The 22,679-nt window shown below is 40.5% G+C and overlaps 1 protein-coding gene across 1 annotated transcript in view; it reads right to left on the bottom strand.

Annotated features, from left to right (window-relative positions):
- The window catches only part of rtn4rl1b (reticulon 4 receptor-like 1b), a 132,436-nt gene extending 110,942 nt beyond the window's left edge, over positions 1-21,494 (bottom strand). The window contains exon 1 of the mRNA XM_072464332.1: positions 20,632-21,494. Within this exon, the coding sequence (XP_072320433.1) occupies positions 20,632-20,644 (13 nt within the window). The 5' untranslated portion in view covers positions 20,645-21,494. The remainder of the gene's footprint in view (positions 1-20,631) is intronic.
- Positions 21,495-22,679: the final 1,185 nt, after the last annotated feature.

Here is a 22,679-nt window from a genome sequence, read left to right as displayed (position 1 = left end):
ATGGATAGATATTTAGTTAAGATACTTTAAGATACTAATACAAATATTCTTTCCTGACATGGATTACTTTTCTCTATTGGTTGAAACTGCACATAATGAACTTAACAAAACGTTGACAAAAATTGCCTGCATGTGTTTTGCATGGTAAAAGTTGATTTACAGGGGCCTCTAGACATATTCTGAATTCAGCTATTAAAAGTATTTATTATCTGACATTGTATTTTTCTTGAGCACGACCTGCTGGAGTGACACAAAAGACCCAACACAGCTTTATTTGATCTTCACAACAGGTCCATTAGTGGAAAGACATATTGACAGTTATTTGATTGAATAGTGTTATATCATCAGTAAGAATAAAGACCTTTCTCAGGATTCTCACGTCAAAATTTGGCCACCACAAAAGAAAATGTGTCAAAAAGTAGACCGAATTTGCTGTCTAAATGGGCAGCTTCTGGTTCGACACTCAACTATGAAGACACAATATTTCGCGTCCAAGTGACACTCGTGGGTGGTCGTCATGGTAACGCGGCAGTTTCTTCATGAGCAGACAGCTTCCTTTGCCTTCACATTGGCCCGCCACTGTCATTTGTTGGTGGTGAATGAGCACTTTAGTTTCACAAATCTCTCAAAACAGACGAGTGATGAGTCCAAGTCTGCAGCACAGATCTGCCCCTCGCCAACACAATCAGCGCCACATACACACCGTTTTTAAAAAAATATTTTCATTCAAGAAATTTATTAAAGTTGCCCACATATTCACTATAGACGTTATGAAAGTGACACCGCAGCATTCAGAATTTTAGCAGAGTGACAAAAATGTATGAGAGTCATTGATGAGTGGAAGAGTAAAATGTGAAACAGTCTAACAATAAATATGAAGCTGAACAACTCTGCTAATTATTTAGTTTGAATATGACAATATAAAAAAAGAAAATAAAGTCAACTGTAGAAAACCAAATGAATAATAGAATCACTGCAGCCACACTCACATTTGTCACTTATAATTACATTGTGATCATACACAGTGGAACCAATTATCTTTGTCTTGTTAAATAAGGTGATGATAACGTTGTATTTGCCATGAAATATTTAAAAGGTAAAAATTTTAATCTGTTAATAACTAGACACATTTACTTCTTGTAAAAACTGCATTTTAACAGTATTGATTTTAGCTGCCCACGTCTGTATTAAATATTATTGGACTATAGAATGTTGTCATGTCATGTGTTTGCATAGAATTTTATGTCGTAATCTCTGATGGGGGGCGGGGCCTTTGTAACGCTTAGGGGGATTTATTGTTTTTGGAAGAAATTATGCAAAGTAGAAATCAACGAATGTTTCTCCTTCTCATTGTTTGTTTGGGATTGACTCCACAAACCTGACACATATTAATCTTGTGTCTTGAAGTCCTTTAATTGACAACGATGCCGTCTTGTTGAATATTTGAAAAGTTGAATAATGGCACTGCTTTTTGAAGCTTTTGTGAAAAAAAAAAAAAAAAATCACTTTTGTTCAATTGTGCTCACAAAAAAACTACTGAAGTTTGGGCCAGTTTTTTGTTCCATGCTGATAGTCCCAGTAATGACAGAGATATGAACCATAAACCAGGTCAACAAATCTGTAATCTGACAGTTCAACAGTTGTGACGTCGTTGTCCTGAATGTCCAGCTCTAATCTACACCATCAGAGTAACAACGGAAAAAGAACTTTCAGTTTCCAGTTTGCAGTAGAAAGTTAATTTGAGCAAAACAACAGCTCCGTGGACAGAAAATAAGCCCAAAACAAAAGCAAAGAAACACATTTTATCAGGTGTGCCTCCCATGATTCTGCCACTCGGTTGGAATGTTGTGGAGCATTTTTTTGAATGAAAGAATATCAAAGAATACAACCCTGTTTGTCCATGTGATGTCAGAAACAAAATGAGGCACAACAAACTTTGACCTGCCATAATTTGCATAAAAAGTAACATGAACAAGTTGCTCCCTGTGGCACTGAACATTTCTGTGCACTGAAAATCCCGGCCTGGCTTAAATGTTTTGATATGTCGGTGCTGCACTGAGGAGGACGGTTCTGCTTGGTTTCCCTGTCTGCACAAACTCTCTCATCATCTTGTTTGGCAACACCCCGCTTTGTATGTGTTTAGTCAAGAGGAACGACTTAAAAATAGCATGCTCCGACAGCTTTAAAAATAGACGTGTTTTTGCTCACCGATAAGGTGATATCAAAAATGTACGTCTTCTTTCCTGCCACTTTCTTTACTGAGCGTCTGAGTGAAAATGTGGAAGTTTGTGGCTTGTGAAGAAGGAATCTGAATCTCTCTTGCGCTACCTTTTCTTTCTTTTTTTTTGTGCATTTATTTCTAACTACCAAAGATTACCCTCTTCTAACCACAAGTTCAGACACAAGCTTGTTCGTGATAATTCTCATTGATAATGATAATCTCATTGATAATCCCCAAAAATTGCATTCATTCACTTACCACTTTGTTCTTGATTGGAAATAATGTAGTTTCTTTCAAACAAATACATGTATGTAAGATGAGAGCCAGGTATATTATTTTGAATGTTTCATAATATTCAAATAACAGCCGTGTATAGCAGTCAGGACATGTTTGTTTGGGAGTAATTGAGCCTCCATCAAATGTTTTATTCTAATGTTGCCCTTTGCAGTTAAATCTGCCTCTTGTGTGAGATCAATGAGTGTGAATTTTAAACAGCTATTATCCTCATATTAAGCCTAGGTTTACAACACTCACGGTGGAGTGCATTCTGATTGTGTTATTTCATTATTCTGTAGGGAAGCTTATATTTGCATGAAAGCAAACAATGAGAGAAAAAAAACAGAAACAGCCCAAGTAAAAACAGTGTGATCTGATTTAAGATTATGTAGAAGACACACACACACACACACACACACACACACATACTGAACAATGAAAAAAGTATAATTATATTAACTGCAAATAATATTTACAATATTGATAAAATAGTACAAAAATATATTTGTATTGACTATGGGGAGATAGCAGTTTAACCTCTGCCATGGTCTATGCATACTTTTAATTTAAGCATTTGTACTTAGTTGCCTGATACTTCTCCATATGTAATACACACTGGAAAGCCCAAATCTAAGAGTGCAATAAATTCCAGTAGTTCCAGATCTCAGAAATATGACATTTAGTCAGTTATCACAGCTGTCAGGAGTGTTTTCTGCACTCTGTATGGCACAGTGGGTGACAGCGTGGGAGACAAACAAGAGAGAAAGTAGGCAGAGTAAGTGTAGACAGGGGGATCGAGTTGAAAGAAGTGATTCATGGGGAGGACTTGAATGGCAGACAAACTCAAGAAATGCAAACAATGTTTACACTTGCTGCTATGAATTCATGACCACAGCACCCCTTCGTAAAAAAAAGGCTTTAAAGTTGGGCTGATCAGAGTGTGCCACACAGTGGACATATCCAGCCTGGAGCAGGCCTCAGGGACCAAACACAGTGGTTTTATGTGATCCTGCTCCACAAATGATCCATTTCTACTTTGTCTTAAACTGTGCTGAGATAGTAACACCACTGCACTGCAATACCAGAGGAGAAAGTACACACTTTCGTCATCGACATAGGTGTTTTGGATGAACATACTAACTTTTAACCTCTCACAGCAAGAGGAATTCTCAGGAGACTCCTGCTTGCCAAGATCCCACTGTTGCGATTGGGCCCAGGCCACTGATCGGACCAATTGCAGAGCAGCATTGTAGTGTGGGGAGCCCAAACTAACCAAAACAAACACGGTTACTCTGACGGACGTACTTCAGCCTTATAGCAGCAATACTATAGATTATTTAGTTTTTGAAAACCAAGCAATGGAAGCACAATGTTTGTGTATAGGAAAGAACAAAGTTTGATTAAGGCTAAGGGACACTTTATTGTTAATTTGTCCACTGCATTTGACCCATCCTTCAATGGGGCATCTCCTCAGGAGCAGTGGTCACTGCAGTGCAGCACTCAGGGACCCATCTCCAGATCTTGAGCTCGGCTTGGTCAGGACTTCCTTTGCCAGAGAATTCAACCTTTTGTGCATATCTTGGTTTGTTGGGGTAAACCGGAGTGTCCGGAGGAAACCCACCCAGATACAAGGCAAAACATGCAAACTCAGCACAAACTGAGAGTCAGACCAGCAACCTTCTTGCTGTGAGGCAAGAGTGCAAGCCACTCAAAAAATGATCACCTTTTCCAAATCACTTTCAGTCTTTCCAGACTGATACATTTGTAGGACTCATTCAGAGTGCTTCACATATCATGGTGTTAATTTACTTTCAATATAAAACCAAACATATATTAAAATTGCATAAACAATGTGGCCCGGTGGTCGAGTGGTTAAGGCAGCAGCACACATGCCAGGCTCCAAAAATATATTGGTATTTTTCAAATACCGATACCGATGTATGAACACCCCATGAAATGCCGGAGCAAAATTATTTGTAAAACGCTGAAATAAACACTTGACATTTTTGGCTATTCCAACATTTATCTCCAGGTAACTTGCAGTTTTAACTTTATTTCTTACAAACATATCTTCAACACAATTAGTTTAGTTTAGGCTGGACGTGTTCACAGAGTGTGGCTAGTGAGGGCTCCGAGTGTTCACATCGAGGCTTCTCTCACTTCGGAACGGAGCCGCTCTGTCCATCTTTAACCCTCGTCTCCTCCTCCCTAACTCATCTCCTCTGCCCTTTGCTTTCTCTATTGTTTCCTTTGTGGATTCAGCAAGGCCTTATTACAGTGTACATTCAGCCAGTGGCACATCAAAACCTTGTGGACTCTGATAAAGATCTCTTGGAATAGTTTGATCCATTGCAGACATATTAAGTAGGCCTGGAGACATGTGCTTCGGTGGCTGGTGGGTGTCATCTGTGCATCATCCAGAAAGACAGAGATAGATGGATATAGAGATGGATAGAGCTGAAGAGTACGGGAGAGAGTGAGGCGGCGATAGGCAAATATATGGTAACACCACATGAATATTTCATCTGTCAGAGACTGTTTTCATAACCTCAAGTCGGTGTTGTCAGTGTGCAGTGCCAATGGTACGAGAGCCTGGGCAAAGTGAACAAGTGACAATCTGGTTTTACTGTGATCCAACATTAATATTTAAAACAATTTAAACCCATAACAACTTCATGTTAGGTCATAAATATGAGTCTTGAGGGTATGTTTGTGTTAAAGTGGGTGAAATGTTAGTAATTACTAGTATTTGACTTTGAAAAAGACTATAGGAGTAAATGAGTAAACAAAATCCAAACTAATCCCCTATTCACCAAGATCTAAATTTGGGATTAACCAGGACTAAATCAGGACTAAATTGAACTATAGATTTGTACTTGCTAAGTAACTTCATAAGACAATTTGACATACAACCGTAAATTAATCAAGTGAATGTGACATAAAAAAACACACCCAAAAATCTATCCAAACAATAGTTCGCTGTGCTAGGTATAAATAAAGGTATCAGGTCTCATACAATCCTGGCTACACGGGTAAGCCCAATGCTCAAAAGGGGTCGGTGGCTTAGAAGATGCAGGTTCACACTAAGGGAATCGACGTGTCCACTTTGAGATCACCTTTAGGCAAATAAACACACATGAGCCAGAGAAGTGCGTATGCACAAAAAACTGTCCGCTCCCTTGAGCCAATTTGGGCCTTGTTGCTGGTGCATGATGGAGAAGAGAAATATTCCTCCTTCCCCTTTTTTGCCTCTGCTCTACCCTGACCGGAATACTGATTTTGACAAATAGTTCTTGCTCCATAGATGAGGATAGACTCTCTGTGTGTTTTCGAATTCATCTTTAAAATTCCCCTTTGGCCTCTTCAAGGTTACATTTGGAGTCGTGAGTGGTGAAGAATAACCTTTTGAGTAAAAACATGATCAAGAAAACGATGAGAAAAAGAAAAAAAACAAGCTAAATGTGACTGCGCAGTTGAGAACTGTAGCCCCAGATTCACAATCATACTGGGAATCACAACACTTTTAATAATTCAATATGAATAGAGAAAGAGAAATTCTGCGGCAAGCGGGCCAAGGAAATAACATGGAGAATAGGAATCCAGACCGTGTCCACATGTGTCCTCGTGTCTGCTATAGGGTCACGCTGTATACCTCTATGTATGAAGAATTCCCTCAGCTTTGACAATCTCCTGTCTACTTGTTTTTTATGTCTACTCTCCTGTACACTCTTACCTTTGAGTACATTCACTACACGCTACAAGTTAGGTTTTTACAGATGAATGATGCTGTACATTATAACGTCAGGACTTTTAGTTTTAGTTCAAATGAAAAGTAACTATATGTGATTGCAAGTTAGTGCATCCACCTGCATTGATGAGCTGATAGTTATATTATAGCTGATAGTAATATTAGTAGCATGGAAGTATGACCAGCAACAGTTGCAGTACCCTGAAAGTTTCTTCCTTTACTATTTAGGACAGCGTAAACAACAACATTGGCTAAGCTGTGCCAGCCTCTGTGATTTTGCCTCTCTTGCTAACAACCCCACTTTACATCAATTTGGAGACTGTGCATACATTTGTTCCGGTCAGAGCGGCCTAAGAGAGGAAGTGCTGTGGGAGGTACAAGTCATTTGTGTTTCACCACCAGGCTTGTTCTACTGCAAGTCTGGGTTACAGTTTCAACAGTAGTAGGAACAAAAAAGTGGTGTAGACTGAAGTATATATAAGTAAAAGTAGCTGTAAATATTGTATACTCCTTTCACCACTGCAGAATCCAACATCTCAGTCTGTTCCTATCTACTTCCCTTTAACACGGTTGTTTCTCATTGAAATGTTAGATAGAGACACATCTGAGGCCCCCTGCTGCAGAGGTTGAGTGTGTCAAAGGCCACGCTAAGGGTCACGACCTTCATGTTCAGACACTTTCTTCAGGGAACACTGTTTACCACATGAATCCAAACATGGAGCTCAGGGTCACACTCACTGCACTGTCTGGTTAGTCAAGAGAAACAAACGTTAAAGAAGTCAAAAACACAGCACAAAAAGTATTCATACAAGACAACCTTTATAAATAGGTGGGTTCCATTCATCAAACCATACCTATAGACAGCCTAATACTAATAAGCAAACATTTATATGGTAATTTAGATTTTCTTATTTCAAACAGTTTAAAAAATACTGTATAGAGCTTGATTATTCACAGTTGTAGCCAAAATACAAAATTATTTGAGAAACTACTGACGTTATAAATCTTAATTTTATATAAAGAATGAATAAAGAATTAATTTAAATAAAGAATTAATTGTATTTAATGTTTTATTCGTGTTTTAGTATCCTGTGTTTGTTTGTTGTTTATTTTGTGTTGTGTTTTAACAGGGTACCCAAGGGAACATTTCTCATTGGGTTTTCCCTGTATAAATAGATAAAATGAATGAAAAACCTCTGCAGACTGTCTGAAAATACTGAATACTTACTTGACTCTTTCTTGACATTTTCTATAACCATGGTGCTTGCTGCACTTAAGAGAGCATTACTTTGCTTTGCTTTCCACAGACCTATCTATTTACTCTGACATCTGCTGCACCTCTCATTTTTCTGCCATGTCAACTTCAACTTGACTTTGTCTTGGATAAATCTGTGGAGACAGACTTACTCAGCCACGCCTTCTGCATCACATAATAAGGATCCCCATGACACAGGCTTTCTGTAGACATGCATCTTGTCCAGGGTGACACAAAGTGCTCACATGGCCAAGCACCAAAGACCAAGACCCTATTAACAGATTTCAGTTCTTATTTTCTATGTGTGAATGTATGTGAATGACTTTGTTTAGTTTCTTCCTCTGTATCAGATAATTCACTCATAATTAAACATTCTATGGCATCTGCTCTTAGGTCCTGCACTTAGAGAGTGAGTGAGCGAGAGAGAGGGAGAGAAGTGAAGGAAAGACGCAAACTAGTAGATTATAATAGACTGATTCATTTGTTAAAATGCATTATTGCTCAGGTGCAGATCATACATGTTGTCACCACTATCAGTCAGGTAGCCTACTTTTTCAAACTGAATCAAAATTACATTTCAGTATGCAGCACTTTAATAGATGTAGGGTAGGTTGAAAAAATAGATGCTGTGGTGCGGAGCAGGCTGGAGTGGGCTGGAGCTGGCTGGAGCGGGCTGGAGCGGGCAGTAGCGGACTGGAGTGGGCTGTAGCTGGCTGGAGCCAGCTGGAGCGGGCAGTAGCGGGCTGGAGTGGGCTGGAGCAGGCTGGAGTGGGCTGTAGCGGGCTGTAGCGGGCTGGAGTGGACTGGAGCGGGCTGGAGTGAACTGAAGTGGGCTGGAGTGGGCTGTAGCGGGCTGGAGTGGGCTGGAGCAGGCTGGAGTGAACTGGAGTGGGCTGTAGCGGGCTGGAGTGGGCTGGAGCAGGCTGGAGTGGACTGGAGTGGGCTGTAGCGGGCTGGAGTGGGCTGGAGCAGGCTGGAGTGGGCTGTAGCGGGCTGTAGCGGGCTGTAGCGGGCTGGAGTGGACTGGAGTGGGCTGGAGTGAACTGAAGTGGGCTGGAGTGGGCTGTAGCGGGCTGTAGCGGGCTGGAGTGGACTGGAGCGGGCTGGAGTGAACTGAAGTGGGCTGGAGTGGGCTGTAGCGGGCTGTGGCGGGCTGGAGTGGGCTGTAGTGGGCCGGAGCGGGCTGTAGCGGGCTGTAGCGGGCTGGAGTGGGCTGGAGTGGGCTGTAGTGGGCCGGAGCGGGCTGTAGCGGGCTGTAGTGGGCTGGAGCGGGCTGTAGCGGGCTGTAGTGGGCTGGAGCGGGCTGTAGCGGGCTGTAGCGGGCTGGAGCGGGCTGTAGCGGGCTGTAGTGGGCTGGAGCGGGCTGGAGCGGACTGGAGCGGACTGGAGTGGGCTGGAGTGGGCTGTAGTGGGCTGGAGCGGGCTGGAGCGGACTGGAGCGGACTGGAGTGGGCTGGAGTGGGCTGTAGTGGGCTGGAGCGGGCTGGAGCGGACTGGAGCGGACTGGAGTGGGCTGGAGTGGGCTGTAGTGGGCTGGAGCGGGCTGGAGCGGACTGGAGCGGACTGGAGTGGGCTGGAGTGGGCTATAGCGGATGTAGTGGGCTGTAGTGGGCTGTAATGGGCTGGGGCAGAAGCCAAGAGGGGGACAGACAAACCATTGGGTCAATGCAAATTGCAAAAAGAATAGAAAAATATTGGATTGGAAGGAAAAGGAAAGGAAATGCAAAAAATGTCTTCATAGACATGTTTAACACCTCCCTGAAGTTATGCCACGTCCCAGCCTGCTTCGAGTTGTCTATCACTGAAGAAAAACCTTAGGAAGACTAAAACCTACAAATTATGTAACATAATATATGACACCATGTTAAACAAAGTAGGCAAAAGAAAACAGTGCAGTGGATTGGCGTATATTATAATATTTCCTTCTTCGGGGCTGTTGGGGAGGCTATAGACATGAGCGGTTCACCTGCTGGCAGGAGGCGACAGCTGAAGAGGACTCATACACAACACTGAGGCTCTCCTGCAGACACACAATATATGAGAGTACACCTGCACCAGAACACCTCAGCTGCTCCCACACACACACCATTATCACAGGAATAGTGCCATCATCACAGGCTTCACAAGAGGGGCACTCCTCCCCGAAGTGAGAGAGGGAGCAAATGTATGCAACAGACAGATGCTGTTGGGCTGCGTGCCATTCTGACCCAGTGTTGAGGCAAGATCCAGGGGTCACATTTGACACAGTGCGTGAAGGGCAGAGAAAACATGAGGGGGAAAAGACAAGGGGGAAAAAAGGGAGGAATTTGGTCCACTTCAATTTCAATTTGCCTTCTGAAAAAGCTGTTCTAAAGGCGTGCATGTGCCCGAAAACGAATATATGTGAATATTAATGATGTTTCAAAGGGTTTGTGAGAGTTAGAGTAACTAGTTTTAAGATTTAAATACTTCCTCCATTCAGGGTTTGAAAATCAGGTACACCGGCTTTCACTGGCTTTAACCAAGGCATTTAGAAGTGTTTTAGCACATTTCTGATGGATGACCATTACCATATTGCCAATATTGTTCACCGTAAATATTCACAGATATCTATAGAGCAAGTATTTCTGTAACAGATGTGTATTCATATTTTGCAACTTATAGCAAAAACATGATATGACATAAAATATAAATTATAAAAACAGTGATAATTACATTTAAAAATGTCAAACATATTTAAGACAAACAGTCTTAAACATCTGTAGACAAAGAGGATGTTGGAGCATATCAAATGTTCCCCTGTCCACTTTGAGCACACTGAACATACCTATAATTTAAGCCTTTTAATCATTGAACCTCCAGAGCTCAACAGGCCCTCTCATATCCATATGCAAAGCCAGGCTTGTGGCTACGAATCCCCTTGATGGCAGTGTCCATATAATTAGCCAAATGGTAACTAAACTATAGAGTAATACTAGCCTTTTGGAAAGGATGTGGTTGACAGGGAGCGCCTTCAAAATAGTGTTGAGTAGTAGTGAAAATGCGAGCAGCTTGTTTTATATTCCAATCACCTTGATCCTGCGAGCATACACTTGTGCATTATAATGAAGCTGCATTTCTCTTGCATGTAGCTCAGGTTCAAATCCAGGTGGCTCTGTAGTGGAGATGAAACCGCTTAGAAAGAAAACTACCCTGAGAGATTTTCCTTTTACAGTTCTTGGTCATTATTTTAGTCCAACAAACGGACAGATGTCGAACCAGTGAAGTCCAAAGGCAAAGTAATAGTGCAGGGCTGTTCTTATTCTGAAGAGAGGTCTGCACTCATCTGCTGTGCAGTCCTTGAAGAGCAAAATGGATCCAGCCTTGCCTGCAGTTACGAAAGAAAACACACAAGCAGACAGTGGAGCTAATATATAGTCACTACCACATGCCTTTTAGCGTCCAGTCAAGGCTTCTATCTTACAGAGCTCAATTCCCACGAGAGGCATGGAAACACAATACAAGGCAAGAGCCAGACAGTGAACGGTGGCACAAACCCCGGCTAAGATCACTGCCATGTGCGTCCTGACAGCACCACACAAAACTACAATTCCCATGGTGCCAGGCGACAGCTCGATTGTTCACCCCCACCAATCACATCTAATGTGTCCCCAAGCTCCGAAGAAAAGACCTGACTTCAAGCGTTGTATTGGAGAAATTTAACGCAATCCGCAGGGTAAGTGTAGCAGATGTCAGGAAACAATAAACAGTGGAGTTCTCTGGAAGAAAAAACTGAGCTGGGCTGAGCTTTGCAGAACTAATGGGATGTTGTTTGGTGTAGTTTACAGGACCTGTTATGCATTATGTGTATTGTTATTGCCCTTGAGTACCTTTACTTTGGCATCTCATGTGTACCGGTATACATAAAAATGTAGGTAATGCAGTGCAATTGTAGTGACAAAAATGCAACATAAAGAGCTAATTAAAACAAGTCTGATGATAATTTCTGGACTTAAATGACATCACAAATATGTGTGAATGAAGCAAACACAACTCCAGATAGTTGTTTATGAGTGAAGTTCATGTTATAACATATCAATCAAATTTGCATAATATGTGTCTGAAATTTTAAAGATGATCTCAAATAAATCTCTTATGTAGGCAAGTCCAGTACATCAAATATGTAAAATTAAGTGTTACCATTCATCAGTCTATATTCAGGGACATGGGACCAGACTTTTATATTCTGGCAATGTTAGTAGATAAACAGCTCTAGTTAGAGTCTTTACATGTACATTGGTTTCATTGTCGTAAAAATGTACAAAAAATGGCTTTGATTAGACCAGACCACGGAACCACTTTGTCATAACGGGTAAAAATGTCTGAAGGATTTAAGATATTCTACGGGACAAATGTCATACAGTTTATCCCAGCCCAACCAATAAACAGTACAGAACGCTGGTGGGAAAAAACTGACTTGTTTTATTGCTGAGCTGGGGTTACACAAGATTTACGAGCTTGCACAGCCATATCAATTCTAAGAGGGGGGGATTGATGGCGTTTGCTGCTAAAATCTCCTCTAGCCAGGACATTAACTGGGCAGATTTGTCCCTGTCTTTACAAGCTTGTCAATTATTTAAAAAGAGCAAGACAACAGAAGGGAAAAGAAATAGCGCTGCTTCCGTGGAAGTCAATCACATGTCTAAATCCCTGATTGTGCTCAAACTCTCTGGTCTTTCATCCCTTATATATGTGTCATACTCACAATACTGTCAATGTGAGAGCCTGGGATGAAACTGGGATTCAACTAAGCAAATACAATAGGTACTGCAATGAGTGGCTTTTCATATCTGAACCAACCATGTGGAAAGACAAATCCCGTGGTCATGGAAAATATGTGTGTTAGAGAAGTGTCAAGTCATGGGCATCAAGACGGGCAGTGTATTATTACAATACAGTATGTCATTAGATTATCGAAGATTCTAGTGACAATCGAGGAGAGTAACTCAAAGGGCCAAAGGTGGGGAACACTTAACAGTCGCTTGATATACAGAGACACACACACATTATTTACTTTCTTCTCTATTGGCTAATTTGGAGCCAGCAATTTAACACATGCCAATAAAGCAAGAGGACGCATCAAAACAAAAACCACAAGCTGCCATATTCTTGCATCATGTCCCCTAATCCAGCCGAGCGTGTCATTTCACTCCAGAACTCTCTCTGTACTTTTGACCAAGTCCTAGATTCATTAACATGCTTATCTCTGCGATACAAAACAGCACCTTGCACCTCTATTGTGGAGTTAGGTGCCCGGTATTTTCTGATGCAAAGTCGTCATGGCATGAGCGGTTTCTCTGAGTGAGTGCCAAGGCTGAAGTGCAATCCTTGTTAGTGAAGGGAGAGAGAGAAAAAGCACACACAAATGTCAAGGACCCCAACCATATCCAGACACAGACACACACATGCACGCGCGCACGCACGCACGCACACACACACACACACACACACACACACACACACACACACACACACACACACACACACACAAGCAAAGGGTGTGAAAAGGTCAGTTCTGCACCAGGAAGTGATTCAATTTGATGAAGTCAGGAAGGAACAAATGCATTCGTCTTTTTGGGGCTTTTTGTACATTTAGATATGGAAAAATATAGAGAGCAAATTGGAAATACATTTTTTTCTTTGTTTTAATTGTATTAGACGTATTAGGTCACAATAAGATTCAGAGACAATTGTCAAGAATTTGCATATAAAAGATATCGGCTTGTAAAAAACCTTGGCCTATTCGGTAATTACCACTCCATCTGTCCGCAGTCCTGCCTGTTAAATTAGACTTATCCACGTCTCTCTTAACTCGTTTTAGTGTTTCAGAGTCTTTCCTCGAGCGGTTTTATGCACCGGCATCTGGTGCCAGCCCCAAGCTGCCTGTTCCACTCTTAAAATATTTAAGAAAATGAAGTGCTAATTGGTTCTTTTAAAACATTGCAATATTGTCTAGACTTGGATGCAGATTTGGAATCATAACTGCACCTGAATTACTCAAACAAGCAAAGGCCAAATCAATTCAAAATGTTTTTTTTTTGTTTTTTTGTTTTTTTTTATCTTGACTCATATTTAATTGTAAAATGTTTGGTAGATTATGTGGCAGTGACACCAGATACTGATATATATTATATATGATTTCAAATTTACACTGAAAATAATGGTGCTGAATACAATAGTTGCAATACATTAAGAGCAGTGCATTGCTGTAATTAAGAGCATTTGTGTTCTTTTGTATATGTTTGTAATAGCAATAGTCCTAAAACACTACGCATTTTAGAAAAGTAAAAAGTGACCTCGTAAGGCCTTGTAAAAAATAAAATTAAAAAAATATATGAATAAGAGCATTTGGATTTGCTTGACATCTATTGAAATTGCAATTGGATTTGAGATATACATTTTAAAAAGTAAGCAAAAGTAAGTTGTAGAAGTCTCAACAACAAATACAAAGATATAAAGACAGGATATTTTGTTCTTTGCAGTAAACATTCTATCATCTAAATTTTGCGGTTTGATAACTGTTCAAACTCAAATTGTGAGTCAATTACAATATAGTGCAGCCCTATTTTCTTGTCTCTAATGCTAAATGTTAAAAATCATAAAGCGGTGTATACTTTCGACATAATGCTAATGTACTTGATTCATAGTATCATCAGGCCTCCTCCGCATACAGGTGTAATTACGTTACACGGTACACGGGTCGTGTTGGAGCAGTGACAGGACACAGCACACAGAGATATTACAGTGTGTGAGCTCAGATGTGCCACTGACAGGAGGCCCTCATTAAAGCAGGCCGCTCGGAGTAGGACCTGAGAGGATTGACACCACACAGCAGCCTTCACAATCAAATTCTATTCTTGTTGTTCTCGCCCTCATCCACGCATAGTTTTCATTGCTATAACAGGAGAAACAGAAACTTTCATCTGAGGCTTCCAACTTTAACTGTAGTAATTCTCTTGTGTTCATGTCAAGCAGAAATAAACTGCAGCTGTGACAAGGATGGCTTTTTGGGTTAGACATAAACATAGCAATGGTGTGATTTTCCATCTGCCACTGATTTGTCCACCAAAAGAGAATAAGTTTAAGACGGCAACCATTACACCTGCCAATTCAACATAACATAACTTACTGCTTGGCAAAACACTGCAAATTATTGTTGGCAATCTCAAAAGGTAGTCACAAGGGAAGATATATAAAATACTGAGTGAAATATTTTGCTGCACAGTCCGTCACCCGTTTGTAGCATATTTTTATTGCAGCCATATATTTGTCACAGCATTTGTTGTACATTGATAAAGCCGTGTTTTTTATTCATTGTGTGGCCCTGAGGCACACAATTTAAGTAAAATGTCAAAACCTCACACTTTATTAGGACTAGCAGGCTGTCGGACACAAGCTGCTTTTTCAACTTTCTCCTCACCTCTGCTCTGTGTGCGGATATGCCACTCTATCTTACGGACCTGCAAAGTCTCAATGCCAAAAGGGCACATGCCCAGATGTGGCTAAAGTGGAATTGCTGTCCTCAGCACACAAAGCCCCTGTCGCCTGAGGAGGAGGGCTCAGGATAGAGGAGCAGGAGACCACAGTGAAGCCTGGAGTCTCCTCCCACCTCGCTCTGTTGCCCAAGATCAATGACATTCTCATTGACATTGACCTTTACATTCCAATTAGCCACTTAATCACAAATTAATTATTAATATTAGAAAAACCAACAGGGCTTAGGTTGTTTGTCTCTTTCACCTCATTATCATCTGCTAATGATCGTCCCTGCATCTCATTTTCAGCACAAAGCTTGGAAGTAGCTTTTGTGCACATATCCGAAGATTTCTAAAGGCCATAACAGTGGACATATTCATTTGATTCCCTTCCTTTGCTGGGTGTGTCATTTTCACCCCTGACCCCCCCTGGCACATGTTGGAACGTCCTGTGGATATGAATCATTTACATGTCCCTCAGACTACATTAATAAGAGAGTCCACAGAGCCTCCTCCCCTCCTCGTGGCCTCATTCACTGTGAATTGGTTGATAGGGCAGTGTGAAAATGGCCTGTGGATGAGGAACAAGAGCTGATTGGTAAAACGTGACATGAATTGGTCAGTTTTGTCTTTACATTGCTGCTCTGTTACTGTTAATTATTTATCATCTTGTGTTTGGTGTCATATGATGCCACGGCGCCAGAGGCTTCCTGGAATCACTCATGAATATTGCTTTTGGATTTGAAAAGGCTTCTTTGGCTAAATAAGATGGTTGGGATTCAACAACAGAGCCGATGTAATAATAAATCTGACTCACCAATCCTATTATTGGCAATGTCCTTTAGTCAATTTAGCTTCAAAGCCTTGTTTATTGGTAAGCTATCTCCATCTTCTTTACTGGCCAAAACAAAGTATATCGTCCGCTTTTTTTTTATGTTACCCACATATCTTTCTGTCTGTAAAGGATAGAAGTGTTGTCTGTATTTGGCTAAACTGCTTGTAATAAAAGCAATAGTAGCAGTAGCATTAGAGTGATGTTGCACTTATGTAAAAAAAATGTATTTGTATAGTTACATAAGCTTTTGTTAACCTAATTAAGACATCATTTGACTCTAAGAAAGTCTGAATAGTATCATTATCGCAGTACAAAAAGTGATAGTCTTTGTCTCTGACCACAACAAAACCCTAGTTGCCACTAATTGTAAATTGATTTTTGTTGCGTATGATTTGTGTCAGTTCTTCTTATGCCATTTTTGGTTTAGTAGTTAGTTAAAGCTAAGTGTATTTGACATGTATATCTATTTTTAGCAAACCTTCAAAAGGTTGTCAGCCATTTTAGATCCCTTCTATTTACAACGGGCTTAGTCAGATTTAAGGACTTGAGGTTTATGTTTCTTCAAAGTTCCTCTTCTCCAAATCTCCCTCGTCAGTCCACACTACCTCAGTCTCGCTCTCTCCTGTTAAGTGTAACAATGCAGCGTTGACAAGGAGCGATAGCTGAGGGCTGACACTGCCAAAGGATTAAGCAGATGATAATTTAAGAAGGAAATCTATTCTCCTTCAAAGAGAACTTTCTCAGGGTCTTAGAGATGGACAGGGAGTTTCTGCTGCTGCAGCCTTTGTCATCACACTTTATTTGCAAAGGGATTTCACTGGGTTCTTCGTCCCTATCTGTTTCTGCAGCCGACTATTGATAGGGACTGCAAAATATTGGAAAAATGCTAAGTAGATTCTAACTACTGCGAAGATCTAAGTCATGAGTTTTACTTGATTATGAAATTAAATCACTGGATGTTTAAGTAATATTACAATTGTATGAAAGCCATGTTATTAGTCACTTTTGGAGATATTAGCATATTCCTTTGCTTTGACGTCCCGCCCAAGCTGCAGATTAATAACAGGCTTCTGGGTTTAGCTCAAAACTCCCACCAAAACCAACCTTGCTTTTGTAAATGTTTACAGCCTTAAAATATTTATAGCCTTGCAGCTTAAAGTACATTTCTTCATTATCAAGATTACTAAAAATGCGATGTGTTGATAAGATGATACTTTCCCCACACATGTACACATATAACTTATAATTGATAATTTATCTATTAATAATTTATCTGAATCAAATGTGGTTATCACTAAAATATATATTACACAGTATTTTAGGTCATAGCAATGACTAATCTATGGGAACAAATCCAAAATCTTTGTCATTATCAGATGTCAATTTCAGTTTTTGTTTACAGCTTTTCCTTCAACCTATATTTTACAGTTTTTCTCAAACCTATATTTTGCACTGCATTGTATGTATGCTATGTATGCTATGTATGTGAGTAAACTAAACACCACTGAAGCGTGATGACTAAGTCTGTGGAGCTCATTCCCAGGTTAAGTGATTTGGTCTCATATTCAGGCGTACTTATCACAGGCTTTCAATTCAATTCAATTCAATTTATTTTTGTAAGGCCCAAAATCACAACAACAGTCGCCTCTGAGGGCCGAATCAACAATGTCTGTGGTGGCGATGGAGTCAGACAATGTCTGTGGTAGCTTTGAATGTATTTGCTTCCAGGCACAAATTAGGTGAGTGTTCAGTTATAGTTGATGCATGGCAGGTTTTCAGAGCATAACACAGGTTGTAAATACATTCTGCTTCCAGGGTGCCATCACACTTGTCCACACTATACTGCCAAATGAAAACACATCATCCATCAAGCTGTATTAAAGATGATTACACGTCTGCCGTTTTGGGTGAGGTTAGGGACTTCTCTGGCTCATGACCAATTCACTGTATTGTGTGTGTCCTTATGGTATTGTTAGCTGTAACAATGTTGCATAGGATGTAAATATACATCGACGTTTCAGCTATTGATCGTCTCTTTATGTGATCTTCCCCAAGGAGGAGTGATTGTCTTATTTTATTCTCAGTTTGAAGGTTCAAAGGCTAAGCTTGTTTGTTTTTAACGGATTTGATCATGACTTTTAATATATATTTTACTTAACTACATTATTTAATAATAATAATAATAATAAAAATCATAATCATAATCATCATAATCAAAATAATCATAATAATCATGGTAAGACAATGATTTTCTTTTGTTAGGGTTGTCAATGGCCCTATAGTTTGCATACGCAACTTATACTGATTAGCAATAATTAATGTAGTTGTTATAAGCGGTATTTATCAGTTAAAGTTAGTGAATGCATTTACAAAACTTAGTATACAAGTAAAATACTTGAAAACATTCTCTATAGCAGGGGTGTCCAAACGTTTTTAATTGCGGGCTACATTTTGAAACAAATGGAGCGGACAACGTGATATTGAAGTGAATCGTTCAAAATTTTGAATTGTAATTTAGTGGCTTTAATAAAGCTTGAATCGCCAATTTTAGGTCTGTGTCACACCACAAAAAATGTTGTTTAGGTTATGGTGGTAGAATGTTTCCAATTTTAAAGTAAAACTTACTACTTATGGTTATTTGGACCATTTATGCAGGAAGCTTGAGGGTCCACAAAAATTGGTCTGAGGCCTGCATTTGGCCACCGGGCCATAGTTTGGACATCCCTGCTCTATAGTGTGACACCTCATTTGTACATGTGCTTTATTGATATTTTTTAATTTGACTATTGTTGTAGCCTGTTGATGGCTTCTGTTGTATAGATTTTGTTTGCTTGTTTACAGCTCTAAATACCACTGAATACTAAAAAAAGGTTAATTTTCCAATAATTGTGAATAGCCTAGAGAACCGTGCAATTATAGCATGTTTCAGCGTAGTACACATTCATAAGATTGCTTTCCTTTCAATCTCAGGGCTGTTCTGACACATCTATTCTTGTGCCCACTCTATGGCTGACTGATTTTGAGGAAAAGAGTACAAGACACTTGTGTGTCTTGTAAATAAAACACATCATGTATCATAAAACACATGTTTATGATACAACCACAGTGACAGCCTGCATGGTTACATATAACAAATATTCTCAAGATCAGACAAAGAATGCTATTTGTGCCACAACACAATCTAATGCACATGCCAACAGGGAATAAAACATTCTTAATAAAAGATTTTCATAATTATGTACAAATCCAAAATGACAAGCCAGTAATTTAGGACTGCTATTATAAACCGTTGGAATTAATATGCCAAGAGAAGCTTCGTGTTAAGATTATGAATGGAAAATCTCTGAATCAAGCCCCCACATATCAGCCAGGTTCCCTACAATGTGTTATTTGAGGTGTAAAATGGAATCCAAAATTTGCCAGCAAGCTAGCCATTGACAACCAGCATGATCACTGTATACTTTTATCATGAATTTATTTCACAAAAATATTATTTATCAATCGCAATTTGCCCAACACAGCACTGTAAAATGGTTTGGGTGAAATATAGGATTGGATTAAGAGTGCTTGTTATCTGATTAGCCAGCTAACATAGTTTCTAATTTTGGCATATTGTATGAATTTGTTAACAACTTGCTGAATATATTAATAAAAAAAAGAGATATATAGTAATTTGATACCATCTCAAAACATTTATCTCCAAACATATCAGCTTTTCCTCAGCATGTCCCTGTTTTTCTGCATGTTTTTGCGCCCCTGCATCTCTCTTTCCACAACAGGCCTTTTCCCTTAAAAGCGACTCAAGCTATATTCAGAAACGTCAACATGGGGCAATTCAACTCAACTGTTCAAATAGAAATAAGCAATCTGATGGCAGTTAGAAAAACATGCTGTTTTCCCTCTGCCCCAAGGCTATCTGGAGCAACACATTTACTGCACAGGTTTCCCAACAAATGTAACTAGTGCTTGTTCATGCCCTCACCAATTCCCTGAAATGGCTTGTCCTGTAACATTGAAGCCCATTTCAAGTTTAAGTTCCAGTCAAAGAAACATTCATATTATTTTTGGCTGCAAGAATGGGCCCTACAATGGGATTCATCCTCTGTAAACAATGTAGCCCTATAGTACTCCCAGTGTTTGTGTTACAGTCATTACAAGTTTCACCAATTCCATTGCTGTCAACTTAACTTGACAGTCAATATAGCTGCAGGCAATTAGCGCGAATACAAAGATCCTAATTAAAGGGCTACACTGTTTGAATCCCAATTCAGTCGCTATCTGGGAAGTTGTGATATTAAAGTCTGAGTCGAAAACGTGGGGCAGGGGGGTCTGGGGTGTTAATATAGTGTGTGGCCAACGGGGAATAACCTTGTGAACCGCGGTTTGATCCATCACACCGAGATGTAGTGACACGCGGAAAATAATAATGCCGGAGCGCGAGTGCAGAGATAGCCTTGTGACCCAGGTACAACTCATAAACTGCACTGCGGCATCAGCTTTGTTAATAACATAATGTCATGTCATGTTGATAACACAGCCCTGATGAAAGCCTCTGCCCACAAACATAATGGGTAGGGTGAATGCACATGTGCGGCCAGTTGCGCATCGCTCGTGCCATGTACAACACACCGTGCAGCACAGAGGGGCCAGATCTAATATCTTCAATCTGACCATCAAAGATCGACAGCAGCAAAACTGGGTGGTGTAGACCAGAGCCAGAGGGTGCAGCCAGTGGGGATTTGCGTCGAGGGAGATTGACCAAAAGAGGTGTGAGGAAAGAAAAGTTAAAAGTAGTCCACTTACCCCGTTTGAACATTTTGCAGACTTTAGGTGCTTGTCCTCCGCTGTCCTCTGAGATTCATCTACTCCTATATTCCAGACTTGAAGTTGGTGAGGTTGTAGTTTAGAAGATGCGAATCTCGCCTTGTCACTGTCTCTTGTCACTTATTCTTCACTGGATCTCACTGCAGTCTGCATACAATTGAACCATAAATACCCTGAAAACAAAGTTTGTCAAATAAAAATTGCAAAGCTCCAATAACATCATATGAACCGTGGCCGTTGTCTCCACTGCGTAAAGCGCGCTCAGGTCCCGCACAGCCAACTCCTTATAGGACGCAGAAAGCCGAGGGGGCTCCGAGTCAGTTTTGGGGGATCGGACGAGTAACTGGGTGTCTCCGCAACGCGTATTTAAATCAATTTGACCAGCATCAGATCCTCCGCCACTTCGCCAGATCCATTGGATTTGTATCGTGTTCGTTAAAAGCTGTAATTAACATAAGTTATTTCGATTCCGCCTCTGATGTCGGATTATGGACGCAGTCTCCTCAAATCCTCCTTAATAATGCAGACTTTGGTGTCTTCTTTAAAATCCCCCTTTTGTCGCTCGCTTTTCCACTCTCAGTAGTTACATTTCTCTGATGTCTTAAGAAGATCTCACGGCTTTACACCAGTGGATCAGATCGCGGCTGCATGACGCGCGCGGCACGGGGAAGGAGAAAGTGTGTTGTAGCGGCTCCAGCGGCTCCAGCGGCTCCAGCGGCTCCAGCGGCTCCAGCGGCTCCAGCGGCTCCAGCGGCTCCAGCGGCTCCAGCGGCAGCCTCCTGCTTAAAGCCTCTCACTGCTGCCACTCTGAGCCGTGCAGCCACAGACACTGGCCCACACCGCAGGAAACAGGATAGCGCACACTGACAGCGCCAACAAAATAACGCCTCGACGCCATGAACTCTGAAATCAGGACAGGGCTGAGATATGACGACCAGATACAAGTTTGCACTGCAGATTATCTCACTTTTGACTAAATGCTACTGTAAGGATATGGCAAATGTTGTCTATTAATCAATTGACCCCATATAATAATAATAATAATAATAATAATAATAATAATAATAATAATAATAATAATAATAATAATAATAAATATAGCCGCAAGCGGCAATGATCGGCCCTCGCCACGCCGCCGCCGCCACGCCGCAAGAGGAGGGGGCGCTAACACGCCCCAATTGTCCTTTTATTACGCCTACTGCTGAATCTGTGACGCTGTCACATCTTCTCCCCTTTGTTTTACCATCAAAAAGCTATTTTATTTTGAATTCTTGGCAAAATGTGCGGCAAAGACACCGTGACTCTTTGAATGAAAATGTGGATAACTTTTGATGGTCCACCCCTGAAGATGAGTCTCACCAAATTTCAGGTTAATAGGGCTGACGCCCTGGGAGGAGTTTGTGAAAGTCTAAAGTGTAAACATGTTCTGGCGATTTCCCCATTGGAATAACATGGGAGGTTTCGGTCATTGTTGGCAAAGCCGTAACAATTATGACATTGGTCTCATTGACTTTTTTGATGGGGCCAAAATTGAGTTGTGTGTCAAATTTCATATAATTTCGCAAAACTAAACGTTTTATTTTATATAAATTAATGTATTTTAGCCTTAGTTTTGTTCATTAATGTTGGCTTTGAGACAAAACACTTTTTATTTAATTCTATGAACACTTTCTCGTGACATATTTACGTCATAGTAAATGCTGCCAGTTACTATCCATCTGTAGCTCGCTCTCTGCTGTGAGATCTTTTTTCATTTTGATTTATTTGAGCAAGACTCTGCTAATGCCCACAGAGAATGAATGGAACGAGAAGTGAAGACCCGCACTTTTATGACAGCGGGGGGATAAAAGGCTAAAACTATAACTTAATGGCCCTTTTGGACGGTTTATTTTAGTTTTCTCTTATAGTATTAATTGTGTCGTTCAGAGTAAGATTGACTTTATGTGTTAATTATATATGTATTACCTTTCCTCCTCCGCTTGTCTCATCGACAGTCTCGGCGCTCTCTCTCGATCCTGCATCATCGT

Source organism: Eucyclogobius newberryi, unplaced genomic scaffold (genome assembly GCF_026437365.1).
Source record: "Eucyclogobius newberryi isolate DKJ021-1_F unplaced genomic scaffold, fEucNew1.0.hap1 SCAF_10, whole genome shotgun sequence".
In the NCBI taxonomy this organism is placed as follows: Eukaryota; Metazoa; Chordata; class Actinopteri; order Gobiiformes; family Gobiidae; genus Eucyclogobius; species Eucyclogobius newberryi.
Note: the sequence above shows the minus strand (reverse complement) of the source record. Positions and strands in the feature narration are given on the sequence as shown.